We start from the raw sequence: 16,049 nt of genomic DNA on the forward strand, positions 1-16,049 counted from the left end.
GTCTCAAAAAAAGAAGAAGAAGAAAAAAAAGATGGCAAGTTTAAACTTTCAAAGATAAGGCACCTCTCCCACTTCTCTCCACCTCATTGGTGCTGATTACCCAGAATCACGCATTACTGTAATTCTTGCTGACTCTTCATGATAACCTTAAACTGTTACAAGTTCCATGATCCCTCCCTACCCACTTTCTTAATAAAAGTAAATTTCATGGCATTAGGACACACTTTGAAGAGCCCTTCTTGACTAAGTGCATGGTTGCACTTGGGTCTATATTCCTGGGTTGGGTAGGGAAGGAACGTGTGGAACTGGAAAGGATGAGTCATGCCCAAGCCTATTGTCCATTATCGCATCTGTTTCTATTTCAGGAGTGCTCTCTGCTCATGCCTTTCTCTCCAGAAAAGCACACCAGTTCAATGGCTAAGGGGTTTGTTTTAACTACTTTCGGACCCCAGAAATGCATGAAGACAACTTCTCTTGGTCTATGGCCTCCTAAAAATGCTATCATCTCTGAGGAGGGGAAGTCAGACGGTACTGCATCAGTGTTAAAAGGCACAGGGACAAGTCTGTAAAGAAGTGGGGCGGGAGGAAAGGTAGGGCTTCAGAAGGGTACCTGGATCTTCAGAAGGTCTGCTATGATTAAGAGTTTGTATCCCAGTCGAGTGCAGTGGCTCATGCCTGTAACCCCAGCACTTTGGGAGGCCGAGGTGGGCCGATCACATGAGGCCAGGATTTTGAGACCAGCGTGGTGAAAACCTGACTCTACTCAAAATAAAAAAATTAGCTGGGCGTGGTGGCGCATGCCTGTAGTCCCAGCTACCCAAGAGGCTGAGGCAGGAAAATCGCTTGAACTGGGGAGGCAGAGGTTGCAGTGAACAGAGATCGTGCCACTGCACTCCAGTCTACATGACCACTTAGCATGCATTGCACTTCAGTTTGTACCCACCATTTCCCAGTTTGTGGAATATATAAAAGAGGACAAGAAACTGACCATTCCTGGCAGTTAAAGTAGGAAATGCCGTGATTGAAAGGCCATTGCATAAAGCCTGACTCAGAAGACCACAGAAATATTGCATGATTTTAGCAGGTGTTCCAAAACTTGGGGAATGGAAAAAAATTGAAAGGTCAGACTGCCAGGAGCCAAGCCTGAAAGAGGGCCTTGTGAGCTGGGTGATGTCTTCCAGGCAATCCTGATGGGACAGGCCATAAGTAGTCAGCTAAAATAAACCTCTCCTCTTTCAGCATTTTACCCATAGCTGACTTTACCCAGAATTTGTTTTCAAAACTGTGACATTCTTATTTTATAGTGCCTAAATTCACAGGATAAAAAATACCAAAGGGCTGTGTGTGCATGTGTCCTGGACTATTTCTGCAGTGATTTTGGTGTTCTGCTTCCCTCTGCTGGATAAAAATGGTACAGCAAAATTTCTGGAAAAGAAAACAAGCAATTACACACCAGCAGGTTTTGCAGGTACTGGGGGTGTGGGTGTGGTGAGCACGTGAATATGGGGATAAGATGGCCAGGGGGTGTCCCTCAGTCAGAGTGCTCTCTAGCATTCCTTCCCATCACTCCATGGCCTCTGAAATATTTTATCTAAAAAGAGAGCCCCGTCAACCACTTCGATCTTTGCAAAGTATGGGAAAAGGAGAAACATCCAGTAATTAGATTTAGGATCCACAGGAGATCTTCATTTGACACAAAAATTACATCATTTGGGTCTAGACTATTTTAGTCTTGATGTGGGCTCCTGCTTGGGGTTTGGAAAAACCTGTATTTCTGCTTTTTCCTCCCTTAAGTCCAACCTATTCAATAGCTTTAGCTGATTCCGTTGGAATTCTCTTTCCTTGTCAAAGCTGATCAAACATACTTCACAGGATATAACCGTCATAAGAGGGTCTTCGTTTTTTCATTGCCATTTTCCTAACTCTCATCACAGTGCCTAGCACTACATAGATGCCCATTAAAGAGCTGTAAAATGACTGACCTACTACAGTCAATGAATGAATGACTCAGAGGTCACCTGGGAAAGCATTTTTCAAACTGCTGCAGATTTCCTTTAGCAGCTCTTACAATCAACTTAATAGGTTGTGACCACAACCAGAATTATTTTTACAAAAGAATAGAATAGTGGCCGGGCGCGGTGGCTCAAGCCTGTAATCCCAGCACTTTGGGAGGCCGAGGTGGGCGGATCACGAGGTCAGGAGATCGAGACCATCCTGGCTAACACAGTGAAACCCCGTCTCTACTGAAAATACAAAAGAATTAGCCGGGCGTGGCGGCGGGCGCCTGTAGTCCCAGCTACTCGGGAGGCTGAGGCAGGAGAATGGCGTGAACCCGGGAGGCGGAGCTTGCAGTGAGCCGAGACTGCGCCACTGCACTCCAGACTGGGGGCAGAGCGAGACTCCCTCTCAAAAAAAAAAAAACAAAGAATAGAAAGAATAGAATAGAAATAATCCGGATGCTTTCCATTTTGTTTGTAAGAATAATTCAGTGAAAGTTTTTTCAAGATATATACATACGTATACATTCATAGTGAGAGTATATCGTGGTCACAGTCAAAATGCTTGAAAAGTAATTGACACAATCCAGTTAGCTCATTTTACTAATGAGAAATCTCCAGACCAAAAGAGATCAAGGAACTATCAATTAATGACTGGTTCCCAGTTGAGTATTCTTACACTCCACCTCAGTGCTCTCACATCTAGGAAAGATAGTCCTCATTTAGCTCAGGACAGATAATTGATCTTGGCATCCTGCTTGTGAGACATCTCTGGCATAATAAAGCTCTCAATAATACGGAGAAAGAGAAGTGTGAGAATGTTGTGGTAGTAACATTGACTACAGTTTTAGATTCCAGATGTGGACAAGAAGTGAATTCATTAATTCAGGTAAATGACAACTTTGAAACAATGGTGAAATTGACACCTTCTATTGAGCACCTCAAACCACTTTTCCTTTTCCCCTTTCACATATGCAGCATGAAACAGAAAGTGGAGCAGGTTAGGTCCTGAGAGCCACATTCCTGTCCTGTTAAGAATATTTGTGTGAGTTTGGACAGTTTACTTACCCAACTCTCCTGCTTTTCATCTCTAAAATGAAAAGCCAGGACCAGAGCTAATGATCATTGATTGTTTGAGGGTCATGGGATCATTTTTAAAATCTTGTAAAAGTTTTAGACTATGGTTCCCTAAAATGCACATATTCACATGTACTTATAATTTCATGTAGTTCATGAAAGCTCCAGTGAGTCTAGAAATCACTTCATTGAGTTTTCCCCTCTCTAAAATCTATGAAATGAAAAGTCTACAATATAGTACCCCAAAGGCAGAATGATATAGTGGTAAAGTGCGTGGACTGTAGGAAACTCTTCAGGACAAATGATTCTGTTTTGCCAACAACTGAATTGGAAAGGAGTAAAAAGACTGAGGTAGAAGGGAAACCTATAGATTAAAAAGAGATGTAAGTAAAAAGTCAATCAATTGCAATGTGTGGGTCCTACTGGGATCCTGATTTAAACTAAATACTTTAAAATAATTATGACATTTATGAGACCATTGGGAATTCAAACACAGGATATTTGATGGTAAGGAATTTTTCTTCAGTTTTTTAGACATGATCATGATATCATATTCTTGTTTAAAGACTCTTCATCTTTTAAGGATACATAGAAAGCATGTGTTGTAGAAAAAATTATATCTGGGATTTGCTTCAAAATAATATGGACAGAAGCAAGTGAGTAGGGATATAGATGAAACTAGATTCCCCATGATTTGATAATTGTGTATGTGATTATATGGGAATTCATCATACAATTCTATCTACTTTTGTATATGTTCAAGGTTTTTCATAATAAAAAATATTTTTAAAAAGTATGGACTGCAGAGTCAGACTGCAGAGGTACAAATTCTATCACTTACCAGCTCTGTGACCCTGCAGAAGTTTCTCAACATTTTAATAGCCATAAACAGGAATAATAATTGTTATTCCCAATTCACAAGGTTGTTGTGAGCATTAAATGAGTTCATATATGTTAACACTTACTGTAGTGCCTGCCATGTAGTAAGTGCTCACTGACTGTTTGCTATTACCATTGTCTGGGGGAGCATGATAAATGGACAGTTTGGTCAGTGACTGGGAATTGGAAAAATCATGGAAAATTAAAGACAGATTAAGGTAAAAAGAAAGGAGAAAGGGGGGAAATATGTTGGGTACTTTAGAGAATGCAACATGTAGAAGGGTTTGGTTTGTGTGACTTAAGTCTTTCTTTCCTTTTTATGCACACCCCTACCCACCAACTCTGAATAAACATCTCTCACATACACACACACACACACACACACACACCCAGATCCTTTTAGAGGGTAGGAGGGCATCTAATCTCTTTTCAAGATAGAGTTTATGAAAAGAGCACAAGGGCTTTCTGGTGGGCCACAGAGGAGGCTAGATGGCTGGAGCTTTCCGCGGAGCCATGGTCTTTTCCCTATTTGTTTGGTTTACTATTTTTTAAAAAATCACCACTAGAATGTGAGGCAGACAGTGAATATAAAACCTTTGCGCCCAAAGATGAAGGTGCTTGCAGGTAGATGAGTTGGTTGTGAGTACCAAGAGTAGAGGCAAAGACCCAGGTGGGAAGTTGCCAAGGTGCAACCCAGAAGCACCTGCTTACACAGGGTAGACTCAGATGGGAAACACAGCCACAGTGAAACTGGCTGTTCACGACGTTTTCTCTGTACTTAACTCCCTACCACGGAGGTTCTATTGTATTCATACATGTGATAAGCTTCCCATCTATATCTCTTCTGAGATCTGCAAATCCCATTTCTCCTTTTAATAGGGTATAGATGGGGGGGAAGGAGTTGAGAGACCAAGAGCCACTTGTTAGGAAAAACTGTGTCAATTTCACAGGGAGGTAAAAACTGAGGTTGGCCCTGGATGCTGTATTAAGTTTTCCAGGGTCATGATAACAAAGTACCACAAGCTGAGTGGCTTAAAACAGAATTTTTTTCTGTCACAGTTCCAAAGGCTGGAAGTCTGAAATCAGGGTGCTGGCAAGGCCATTCTCTCTCTCTGCCTGCCCCACCACCCTAACCCACACACCCCATCCCCCAGCTTCTGCTTATTACCAGCAATCTTTGGCACTCTTTAGCTTGCAGATACATAACTCCCATTTCTGCCTCCATTGTCACATGGTGCTCTCCCCTGTATGTGTCTCTGTGTCTTCACATGGCTGTCTTTCCTCCTGTCTTCTCCTCTTCTTATAAGGACACCAATCATATTGAATTAAGAGATAGTCCAGCATGATCTCATCTTAACTGCTTACATGTACAACTACCCTGTCTCCAAATAAGGTCACAAATTGAGGTAGCAGGGTTTAGGATTTCAATATATCTAAGGGACACAAACACATAATAGATGGGAATCAAGAGGTAGAAAAAATGAGTACGTGGACCAATAGGGTTTCTTCTGTAGTCTGAGAACACTTGGGGCCATAGTGAGAAAGGGCGGTGCTGCCAGAATGTCTGGGTGGTATGTGTGTGTACCAATGCAAGGTTCTTCCTGATGCTTGGGAGAGTGTGATCATGGAGACTGAATGTCAGGGAAGGAATGTGGAGGAAAGCAAGAAATCCCCCATTTCCCGGGGGAAGATGAACTACATCTTATTCTGTTGTGGGTGGAGAAAAATCCCTCTCAAGGACATAGAGCTCCTGTTCTGGTGAGACATCTGGGAGCCCGTGGAGAGTGTGGATGAATTTGTGCAGGACTCACAACACCCTGCTCAGCGTGAAGTGATAGAAATAATGACTGTGGGCTGGGTGCAATGGCTCATGCCTGTAATCCCACCACTTTGGGAGGCTGAGGAGGGTGGATCACCTGAGGTCGGGAGTTCAAGACCAGCCTGACCAACATGGAGAAACCTGGTTTCTACTAAAAATACAAAATTAGCCGGGCATGGTGGCACATGCCTGTAATCCCAGCTACTCGGGAGGCTGAGGCAGGAGAATTGCCTGAACCTGGCAGGTGGAGGTTGTGGCGAGCTGAGGTTGCGCCATTGGACTCTACCCTGGGCAACAAGAACAAAACTCCGTCTCAAAAAAAAAGAAAGAAAGAAAAGAAAAGAAAAATAAATAATGACTGTGTGATTACCACTAGCACTTTCTGAATACAAATTTTGTGCCGGGTACTGTGTGCAAAGGTATTTTTCCTGGAGTAAAATTAGTCAGATTCTAAGATAATTTGTCCTTGTTTATTGTTTAGAAAAGAAAAAACACTAGATGGAGATATTTCGCATGTTGCCATTGTTGTCTTTAAGAAATTGGTTTAGCCTGGAATCATGCTCAAATTTATTTTAATGAGGAATAAGATACATTAAAAGGTCCTAAAGATGAGAAAGTATTCACTAGAGTCATTTTATAAACATTAGAGAAGCATGTGAAAATAATTTGAAGTCAGTGGTTCTTAAAGTGAGTTTCTGTCCTTCAGATCCTTCAGGTCATTACAGAGGGCTTCTGAGACTGTTTGTAATGTGAGTAGCTCCATGTTGTATTCTAGCACAAAATACACTTACGAATCTCAGCCTTGGTACCATTCAACAATAACAGTATAAGGACTTTTGCTTGGCTAAAGTGTCTAGAAATAAAATGAGAACTGCATCCTTAGGTTTACTTCATTTATCAGGGGTGGGGAGATGGAAATCTACATTACATTTCCCTCTTAAACTTTTTCTGGTTCGCACAAGTGACAATGTGAGAAGTTAGACAAAAGAATCTTCTACACTCACTTAATTTTGGTGGCTAAGAATATAGACTGTGGATTCAAAGGCCTGAGTGTGAGATTCCATTACATAAGAGCCAGCTAGTTGTGGGCAAATTTACTTTATGCCTCAGTGTCCTCATTTACAAAATGGAGGCAATATTAGTGCCTACCTCACAAGGCTACTATGAGGGTTAAATGAAAGAATCTAGGAAAACAGCTCGGCTCAGTTCTTGGCAAGTGGTGAGTACTACATAATGTAAACTGTTATTATCCCCAATTTACAGGCTCTGCCCTAGACATGTCATTCCACTTCTGCCCAGAGGATTATCCAGAGTACAAACTAGTGTCCAAAGAATGAGAAAACATTCAAAGACTATGTCGGAAGCAGAGGTCAACATTCTGGGCACTTTAAAAAGGCTCTGGGAGAAATCTGGGAAGAATTCTGCAAGCATGAGCGTGTGGCCACAGGAACACAGTTTGCTGGGCCAGGCCTACACATGGAATAACTTGATGCCAATCTGGTTTTGTGCATATTGCAGGAAATAGAATTTGCTCTGTTTTCTAAAGGCAAAGTAATGTGCAATTAGTAACTAATCCATATCGATAGATAGCTACCCTGAATTTCCTTGGACAGAATTCTTCCCCACATACCCCATTCCCAGAGTCACAGTAAAAGCAAAAGTCTTCACAAGACCTGTACAACCTGTTCTCTTCTTCTGCTGTACTCTGCCTCTCTGTTCACACTGGCCTCCTGGCCATTCCTGACATGCCCTGGGCTCAGAGCCTTTGCACTTCTTCCCTTTGCCTGGGTGAGAAACAGAGCTGGCTCCATCACCTTTCTTGGTATTCTTCCCTGATCCTGTTTAAAATGGCGCACTTACCCATTCCTCCAGTCTCTCTCTCTTCCTTGCTCTCTGTTTCTCCTTGGCACCATCACCTTCTAATATATAATTTATTGATTTGGTTCACTGTTTCTCCATAAGGGCAGGAATTAGTGTTTTGTTCATTCCTGTATCCTGGGTGCCTAGAACAGAGGCTGATACCTAGTAGTGTTCACTGTGGAAGGGCTGTCAATGAATCTACATACTCACAGGTTCAACAGGCCAGTCCTTAACTCCAGTGAAGGTATTTCTAGCACAGTCCTTTCTGAGAGCTTGATTCAGAAGAAACATTCCACACAATTCTTTCAACATGAGAGATAATGTATCATTGGCTTGGATTAATGAGACAGTATGAGCCACAACATCATCAAATTACCTATATAATGTAATGTCAGAAGGGAGTGTAATGTCACTGTCTCAGTATTCCTGTAAACTGAGCCAGACGGTTGATTTTGTAACTTAGAGAATAAAGTACTAACTAGGCTGCTTAAAATTTCTAGTTTACGGCCAGGTGTGGTGGCTCACGCCTGTAATCCCAGCACTTTGGGAGGCCGAGGCAGGCAGATCATGAGGTCAGGATATCGAGACCATCCTAGCTAACACGGTGAAACCCCGTCTCTACTAAAAATACAAAAAATTAGCTGGGTGTGGTGGCGGGCACCTGTAGCCCCAGCTACTTGGGAGGCTGAGGCAGGAGAATGGCATGAACCCGGGAGGTGGAGCTTGCAATGAGCCGAGATCATGCCACTGCACTTCAGCCTGGGCTACAGAGCGAGACTCCCTCTCAAAAAAAAAAAAAAAAAAATTCTAGTTTACAGTCATCTGATTTTTTCAGGAATCTTTGCATGACACTGCTATACCTTTTACCATTGACAATATTTTGACATAAGTCTTATTTTTCCCTAACAGGGATTTTAGTTTACTGATGGGTCCAAGGATTATCTTTTCTTCCTACTTTTCTAGTTTCTTTAAAAAGCATATATTGCTTTAAGAAATAATTAACGATTTTTTTGTGCTATTAAGTCTGCAAAACTCTTTCATATGGCAGAGAAACATTTTTAAAATCCCATGTTCAAGTTCATATCTCTTGTCAAAATCCCTGGGAAAGCTGACTGTTTAAAGAACTGACAATCCCATCAAAAGATGAAAGGCAGGATTTGAGATTTGGCAGGACTTTCTCATCCAAGGATCCAAACATATTTTCAGGAAACTGATTGGAGAGTAGGACTTGACTTTATAATCCAGCCACCAAGGGTCCGTGGACAATGAACTTTGGGGTTCTGAGAAGCCTCTGTGATGCAATGAATGCTTTATGCCACATCCAAGGATGTGAGTGGAGTGAAGTTGCTTTAACTCAAAAAGAAATGATGCAACCCTGGCTATGCATGAGATATTAGGATCAAAAGTTAAAAGATTATGTCAAAGTGTACATAATGCATAAAAGTGCTTCATTTGCTGTAAAAAGCTCTGCAAGTATTTGGTGCTGATGTTTCTGATTGGCTGGACCGTGAATTTATCTGAAGGAAAAATGAGTTTAAACGTTATAACTAGTTGTGTGGCTCCAAACCAGTCACTCTACCTTTCCAGTGTTTCCTAGTTCAATGGAGACCTGTTTGGCCTTACTTACCTCGTAGTTTAGCAGCTCATATTGATGTGGAAATGTTTTAGAAATCATAATGCACAATAAAATTTGAGCTGTTATTCTGTAGCCTTCCATATGGTCTGGACCTCCTGCAATCTTAAAATATAGTGAATACCTTTTCCAGTGAGAATCCTGTTATTTAACAAAAGCCCTTACCATAGATAGATATGCTCCCAAAGTTAATATTTAAATGAATTATTTTTGATGCAATGATTTCCCTTCCATATTAAATTACTTCTATAATAATTCCACAAAGGATATGGTTGCTACTTTTTAAAGGAGGTAGCCAGAGTGCAGCATGCTGTTTTCAACTTACCAAGTCAGGAACCCGTACTCAGGTTGGAACCACACATCCCCTTCCATGAAGGATGGGACTATGTACCTGGGAAGTCTCTACTGCTTGTGGAAATTAGGGCTCCTCTCTCTGTCTAGATGTGTCAAGGATCCCTAGGACTGAGTTAAAACAAGTAGAGGGCAGTGAGAAGGGTTGGAGAAGTTGCAGGAGTAACGGGAAGTAGAGGCAGCTTTAAGGTGACAGTCTTGCTACAGGGGAAGAGGTTTCCAACCTCTGGAGGTAAAGGGAAGAGAGAGCTTAATCCTTAGGAAGAGGTTCTGGCCCAAACCAGGTCCCAGCTTCTTGGCCCTCAGGCTGTGATTGGAACCATGATCTGGAGAGAGGGACCCTCATGGCCCAAGGAAAAGATGCCGGCACTCATTTAGCAGATGGCAGACTCTCTGCTAGGCACTCATTTAGCAGATGGCAGACTCTCTGCTAGGCACTCATTTAGCAGAGGGCAGACTCTCTGCCCACAGGGTGTGTTTTTCCACACTGTGGTGTCTCCAGAGCCAATGTGGTACTTTTCACCAATAGGTGCTCAATAAATTCTTGCTAAATTAATAACTGAAGAGTGGTTAAACTAGTAACAGTAACAACAGAAGCATTTCCAAACTGCCTAGGGCCCCTGCTGGTGACAAAAAAGGGTTTGGGCAAGAATGACAACCATAATTCAACCAGTGGAGCCTCCAGCCATAGAAATGCTGTTTTCTTAGTGATTGTGATAGTACTATAGCCTGAAGCTGCAGTTGCTTAGAGAATCACCTTTTACACAGCTCTTTCAATCTGTGAAGGCTACAAAATTAGTTGATAGATGCCACATTTCACAACTCATACATTGTAGTACCTGCTATAGTTGAATCATAATTCATCATTTTGACATTTATAAAATTATAGCCAATGACTTAAAAATTTTGAAATCTTCTACACTATTATCTATGAAACTAGGAGTACTTACTTAATTACACTGAAATCTTCAGAGAAATCAACTTCATAGCATTTTGTGGGGAAGCAATTTGTTCTACTCACGAGTAGGTATTAGGGTGTGTGTGTGTATATGTGTATGGGGGATGGGATATAGAGTTTTAAGTTTTTATACTTTCCTGCTTCTTGGTGGAGGTAAAGTGTCCTGACCTCCTTTTCCTGGCAATGTTTGTATAAACAGAACCTTTTAGAGGGGGCCTCTTCAAGGTAGTCCTTGTTAAGACCTTGTCAAAGAAACAAGGTGGCTGTTGCTTTAAACTGCTGACACTACAACAATGCATATACAAAATCACTTTAATGGTTATTCATATAAGAAGATTTATATAGACAGAAAATAGCTCCATTTTTACTTTGCCAAGCAATCAAGAAAAACACAAGACCACTAGAATTAGTAGGCAGAAGCCTTGGGGACAATGGCTGTGCCCTTTCTAAGACATGAATGCCATCTGGAGGATCCATTTGAAACTACAGTGCAGTAACCAAAGAACCTAATGTTTTCAAGCGTAAAGGTACTTTTTGTGAACAGGTGGGCAACAGAAGCAGGAATAACTTCCTTCATTCTATGGACTTAAACTCCTATTTCTTTCTAGCTTCCAGTAGAAGACTCTTGAGAATATTGTTATTGAGTGAAGTACTTTCCGCTGAAATGGGAAATGAACCCCTAGAGTCTTACAAATATTATTAGCTCATCAGTAAATACAGGTCAGGAAGAATCAGGCAAGAGATAAGCAGGCAAATGTGTCCCCAGTTTAGTGTGTCCTGCCATGTCCTCTCCCTATACTGCATTTCATTCATGAGAATATGTAAATGACTGACAGTTTAGTTTTTTCGAAGGTATTTACATTTTCATAGGTTGAAAGTCTAAATTAACAGAGAGAGAGAAAGTTAACTAGCAGAATTTCCAGTAGATATGTTGGAGGGGCTATGGTGGAATAAGATAGCCACCTCCTTTATAAAATTGTTAATTATTCCTTTTAAACTAGGTCTGTTTTCTTACTGATACACTAAACTTTAACAAAAATGTTTTAAAAGGAGTAATTCCTCAAAAGTCTGAGTAGTTAAAAACATCTGCATTTCCTAGTTTATTTCTTAGAAGATTCTGATATTCTGAGGGCATGTCATAGAGTCTCCTACCTCAATGCCTCTCAAATATCTCCTATTAAAAAACTGTTTCTAGGGCAGGCGTGATGGCTAATGTCTGTAATCCCAACACTTTGGGAGGCTGAGGTGGGCAGATCACTTGAGTTCAGGAGTTCAAGACCAGCCTAAGCAACATGACAAAACCTGTCCCTACAAAAAATGCAAAAATTAGCCAGGTGTGGTGGCATGCGCCTGTAGTATCAGGTACTTAGGAGGCTGAGGTGGGAGGATTGCTTGAGCTGGGGAGGTCGAGACTGCAGTGAGCCATGATTGCACCACTGCACTCTAGCCTGGGCGACAGAGTAAGACCCTGACTCAGAAAAAGAGATTTAAGAAAAAAATTTCCAACCAGTTGAGGGGCCAATACTTGTATAAATTAAAACTGTATGGCAATATCTTAATGCCTCTTCCTGTGCTCTTCATGTCACAGGCCATTAACAATGTTCAGATTGGCACTGGTCTGTGTACCCACCTGATCACTGCTCTACCTCCGGTTCTCTCTTTCTAAAAATACGTGGATTTGAACTAAAGATCTCTGCCCAGAATACCACCAGTTATATTCAAGAGTTTGACTTACACCCTCCTCCCTTCTGCTCTCTTCCCTCCCTTCTCCTTCCAACTTTCAAAATAATACAGTCTTTGAATCCATAATAAAGAAAACTTCAATTTCTAGTCCCTATTTTAAATTGACCCTCTACTAACAACATATGTGCACAATTCCCCCATCCTCTTGTTCAGTTCAGCCCAGTTCAGTTTTGCTAATTTTATTTGCCATAAATTTGTCCTAGACACCAGAAGCTTGTATAAGACACTTGGGTAACACAGAAGTTCAGATATTTGAGAATTAACAGGAGAAATCCATCTAAGAAAACAATGTAGCTGACAAGAAGCATGCTTTCTTGATATGAAGATTATTGGAAAGCTTCAGTTGAATATCTTTTTTTGTTTGTGGCCAAAATACAGGTTAAGTCTTTTGATTGATAAGCAATTTTAGCTTTCTGAAGTTTCTTTCATTCACTAGTTGAAGAGCAATATATATTTTTTCTTATCCCAATAACCCAAAACAGAAAATTCTACATGGGCATATATTAAGTGTTCATACATTTCCATTTATAAGGCACAAAACCCACAAATCTCAGAGAAAGGAAGAAAACAAAAGATTTGAAGACAACAAAGTAAATTCAGAGGAGGTTCATCAAACTGGAGTTAAATCATGTCCCTTTTTAGTAAATAAGGGACCTCATACTGACAGGAATCATTGCCTCTGAAAAGAGGGCTTCTGAGCCCTTCTTTTGACACAGCCTCCTTCACTGGATTAGTGTAGAAGTCAATCCTCAGGGAGGGCTGCCTGGCCAGAACACATCAATCCCAAGCACCACTAATCCCATGGAAGCTTCTGGGCAGCAATGCGCCAAACAAACCAGGGTGCCTGGTTCACACGTTCTCACCCAAAGGAGGTTTAAAGGACAAACCTACAGTAAACACACATGCTTGCCTATCCCAGTACTTGAGTATTTTAAGGGTTCTGCTCTAAGCTGACGCAGAACTGCCTGCCTGAGAACCCTGAGCTGGGTTAGTTATGTGGGTCCTATGTGGGACAGCATCTATGTAGGAGACTGGACCTTGGGTTCCTCTTGAAATAATGAGGTCCCTAGAGGGATCCTTAGAACCAACTAATCCTACCAAGAGCTTTTAAAACATGCTGGTCAAATATGGAGATTCCCTGGTGCAACCCCCAGATCTCCTGGTCTGTTAGGCAGCCCTGATAACTCTCAAGTAATCCTGTTGTCCACCAGTATAAAATAGAACGGGTCCCATGACACCATGTAGTATCTACGCTTATTGGCTGGGCCTCCTGGTGGCTCTTGGCACTGTAATTTCTAGTACTGTTTACATTAGTATTATATGAGAATAAGCTTTCTGAATGTCCACATGAATCCAAGCATTTCCTGGAAGTATGACTGCTTCCTAGTCCTTTATATCACCATGCAAGGTAGGGATGGGAGTGAACAGCACTTCAGAGAAAACTGCCAGGTAGACAGTTATCCTGAGAAAAGGGTTAGTATTATAGTTGTCGAGAAAGGAGAGACCAGAAATCAGATGAACTGAGTAATTCATTATGTCATCTTGAAGGCTTTCCCACTCTGGACAATTTGAAATCCAAATGAAATTGGGTCCTTGGGTCAATTTATTCCATTACCAAAGAAGAGCATAGTAGGATAGCCATTCCAACAGGGTGAGGACCAGCCACCTACTTACTTTCCAGTCCGATTTTATTATCCATTCAGCTTTTAGGAATTGCCCCTGGAGGCCATAGTCAGAATTTTGCTAAATTTTCAGGCATGAAGACGATTCTCCTTATTTCAATGTCTCATGAATCTTATGAGAGATCCCTTCCCTTCCTGTGCCTTGTTAAGCTATGATCCAAAAGGAAAAGGAGTATTCCTTTCATTAACAACAAAACTCTTAAATCCTTTGGCTTTCAAACACTGCAGCTATAACATATCCTTGGATATATGTATTAATTTAAAAGCCAATCCTTTCAAAGTCAACTTCTATTGTATCAAGTTTTCTCCAAATTATGAGGGGCTTCCTCCACACGTTGCCCCACTTGCCAGCCTCAGGAATCTTTTTTGGTCAGTCTGGCCTTGACTTTGTGCCTCAGAAGGGCTGCGGTGGCAGCACTGCAGGCAGCCAGAAAGAAGAAGGAGAGGCAGGCCATGTGGACAGACAGGGGTCCATGGCGCTGCAGGAAGATCTCCTGCCGCCCCTGGTAGTCCAGGAGGATGGCCTCCAGCTGGGAGAGTGTGCAGATGGACAGAAAGGCATGGAAGATCTGATGCCCATGGCCTACGATGTCACAGGAACCCGGGAAGTACTTCTCAGGCACCGGGCAGGAGAAGAAATAAGCGCTAACCAGGAAGAAGAGGATCTGGAGGGTGTGGTACCAGGCTGCTTGTTCCTGGCAGCCAGCCAGGTGGCAGAGCGCCACACGGTGTGCCACAGGGCTGATGTCTAGGACGAAGGCCAGCCCTGCCGGCACCACTTGACAAATCTTCCTCATGACTGGGTAAGGCCTCCGGTAACGATATTTGGCATAGCAACAGCCAGCACAAGATAACCAGCCACAGAAGGCAGCTGCTGGCAAGAAGAAAAGCCAGAACCGCTCATACCAGGCCTGGTCAGAGCTGTAGAAGAAATGAGCCAAAGCGCTGCCATATTGGTAAACGCTCACGCCAACATAGTCCACAAAGTAGAAGGTGTAGTGGGAGAGCTCTGACTTGGACTGTAGCAGGTGGGCCAGAAGGCTGCAGGTGAGGTAAGTGATTGACGACAGGATGAAAAGGAGCAGGGGCAGAGAGTGGGTAGACGCCCATGGCAAGGCCTCAGCCTCGGCAAAGGCCCAGAATCGCAACAGGACAGCCAGGGCTGCCAGTAAATGGGTCCAAACGTTGACCACCTCATTGTGTTTCTGAAAGAGGCTGAAGAAGTAGTAGCGCCACTCGTGACCCGTGGGGCGGTAGCCAGTGCGGATGTAAGGCTCCCGGAAGAGCTGGGGCACATCTGTTTCCGGGACAGTGCAAGGCATCTTGGGAAGCCCATCCTCCAGGATCTTGGGCAGGCGGCGCAGCTGCTGCCCGCTGACCGACAGGGTGCTCAGGCGCTCCAAGATGGCGGTCGTCATGGCGGCGGCCTGCGTGCGCTCCGTGCCACGCACTCAGGACAGGTGATGCAACCTGCAGAAAAGAAAGGAAAATTGGCAAAGCGGCAGTGAGACACGAATGCAGCTAAGATAGACAAGGAACTATGGCTATTTTCTTTTCTTTTGAGACGGGATCTCATTCTGTCGCCCAGGCTAGAGTGCAGTGACACGATCACAGCTCATTGCAACCTCTAATTCCTGGGCTCAAGTAATCCTCCAGAGTAGCTAGGACCACAGATGCTCGCCAACACGCCCGGATAATTTTTTGTTGCTGCTGTTGTTGTAGAGACAGGGGTGTCACTATGTACAGCGTTTGGACTGGGTCCAAACTCCTGGGCTCAAGGAGTCCTCCCTCCTCGGCCTCCCCAAGTGTTAGTACAGGCATGAGCTACCAGGCCGGCTAGGATCTGTGGTTATTTTAATGGAACATGGCTTTCTGGTACAGTAGAGGAAGCAAGGAGCTGCAGACAGCTTCTTTGAGCCTCCTTTTCTTCATCTGTAGAATAATGGAGTTGGACTAAGATCTCTTACTGTCTCAATATATTTTTTTTCTTTTCTTTTTTTTTTTTTGAGACGGAGTTTCACTCTTGTTGCCCAGGCTGGAATGCAATGGC

General features: G+C 42.7%; 2 protein-coding genes across 2 annotated transcripts in view; both read right to left on the bottom strand.

Annotated features, from left to right (window-relative positions):
• The window catches only part of EFHC1 (EF-hand domain (C-terminal) containing 1), a 131,077-nt gene extending 125,805 nt beyond the window's left edge, over positions 1 to 5,272 (bottom strand). The window contains exon 1 of the mRNA XM_011960234.1: positions 5,122 to 5,272. Within this exon, the coding sequence (XP_011815624.1) occupies positions 5,122 to 5,178 (57 nt within the window). The 5' untranslated portion in view covers positions 5,179 to 5,272. The remainder of the gene's footprint in view (positions 1 to 5,121) is intronic.
• A 5,596-nt stretch (positions 5,273 to 10,868) lies between these two features.
• PAQR8 (progestin and adipoQ receptor family member VIII) lies at positions 10,869 to 15,803 on the bottom strand. The gene has a single exon (XM_011960239.1). It carries the CDS (start codon positions 15,415 to 15,417, stop codon positions 14,353 to 14,355), a length of 1,065 nt encoding a protein of 354 aa, XP_011815629.1. The 5' UTR covers positions 15,418 to 15,803; the 3' UTR covers positions 10,869 to 14,352.
• Between the last annotated feature and the right edge of the window lie 246 nt (positions 15,804 to 16,049).

The sequence above is a fragment of the Colobus angolensis genome, unplaced genomic scaffold, assembly GCF_000951035.1.
Source record: "Colobus angolensis palliatus isolate OR3802 unplaced genomic scaffold, Cang.pa_1.0 Scaffold51, whole genome shotgun sequence".
Taxonomy (NCBI): domain Eukaryota; kingdom Metazoa; phylum Chordata; class Mammalia; order Primates; family Cercopithecidae; genus Colobus; species Colobus angolensis.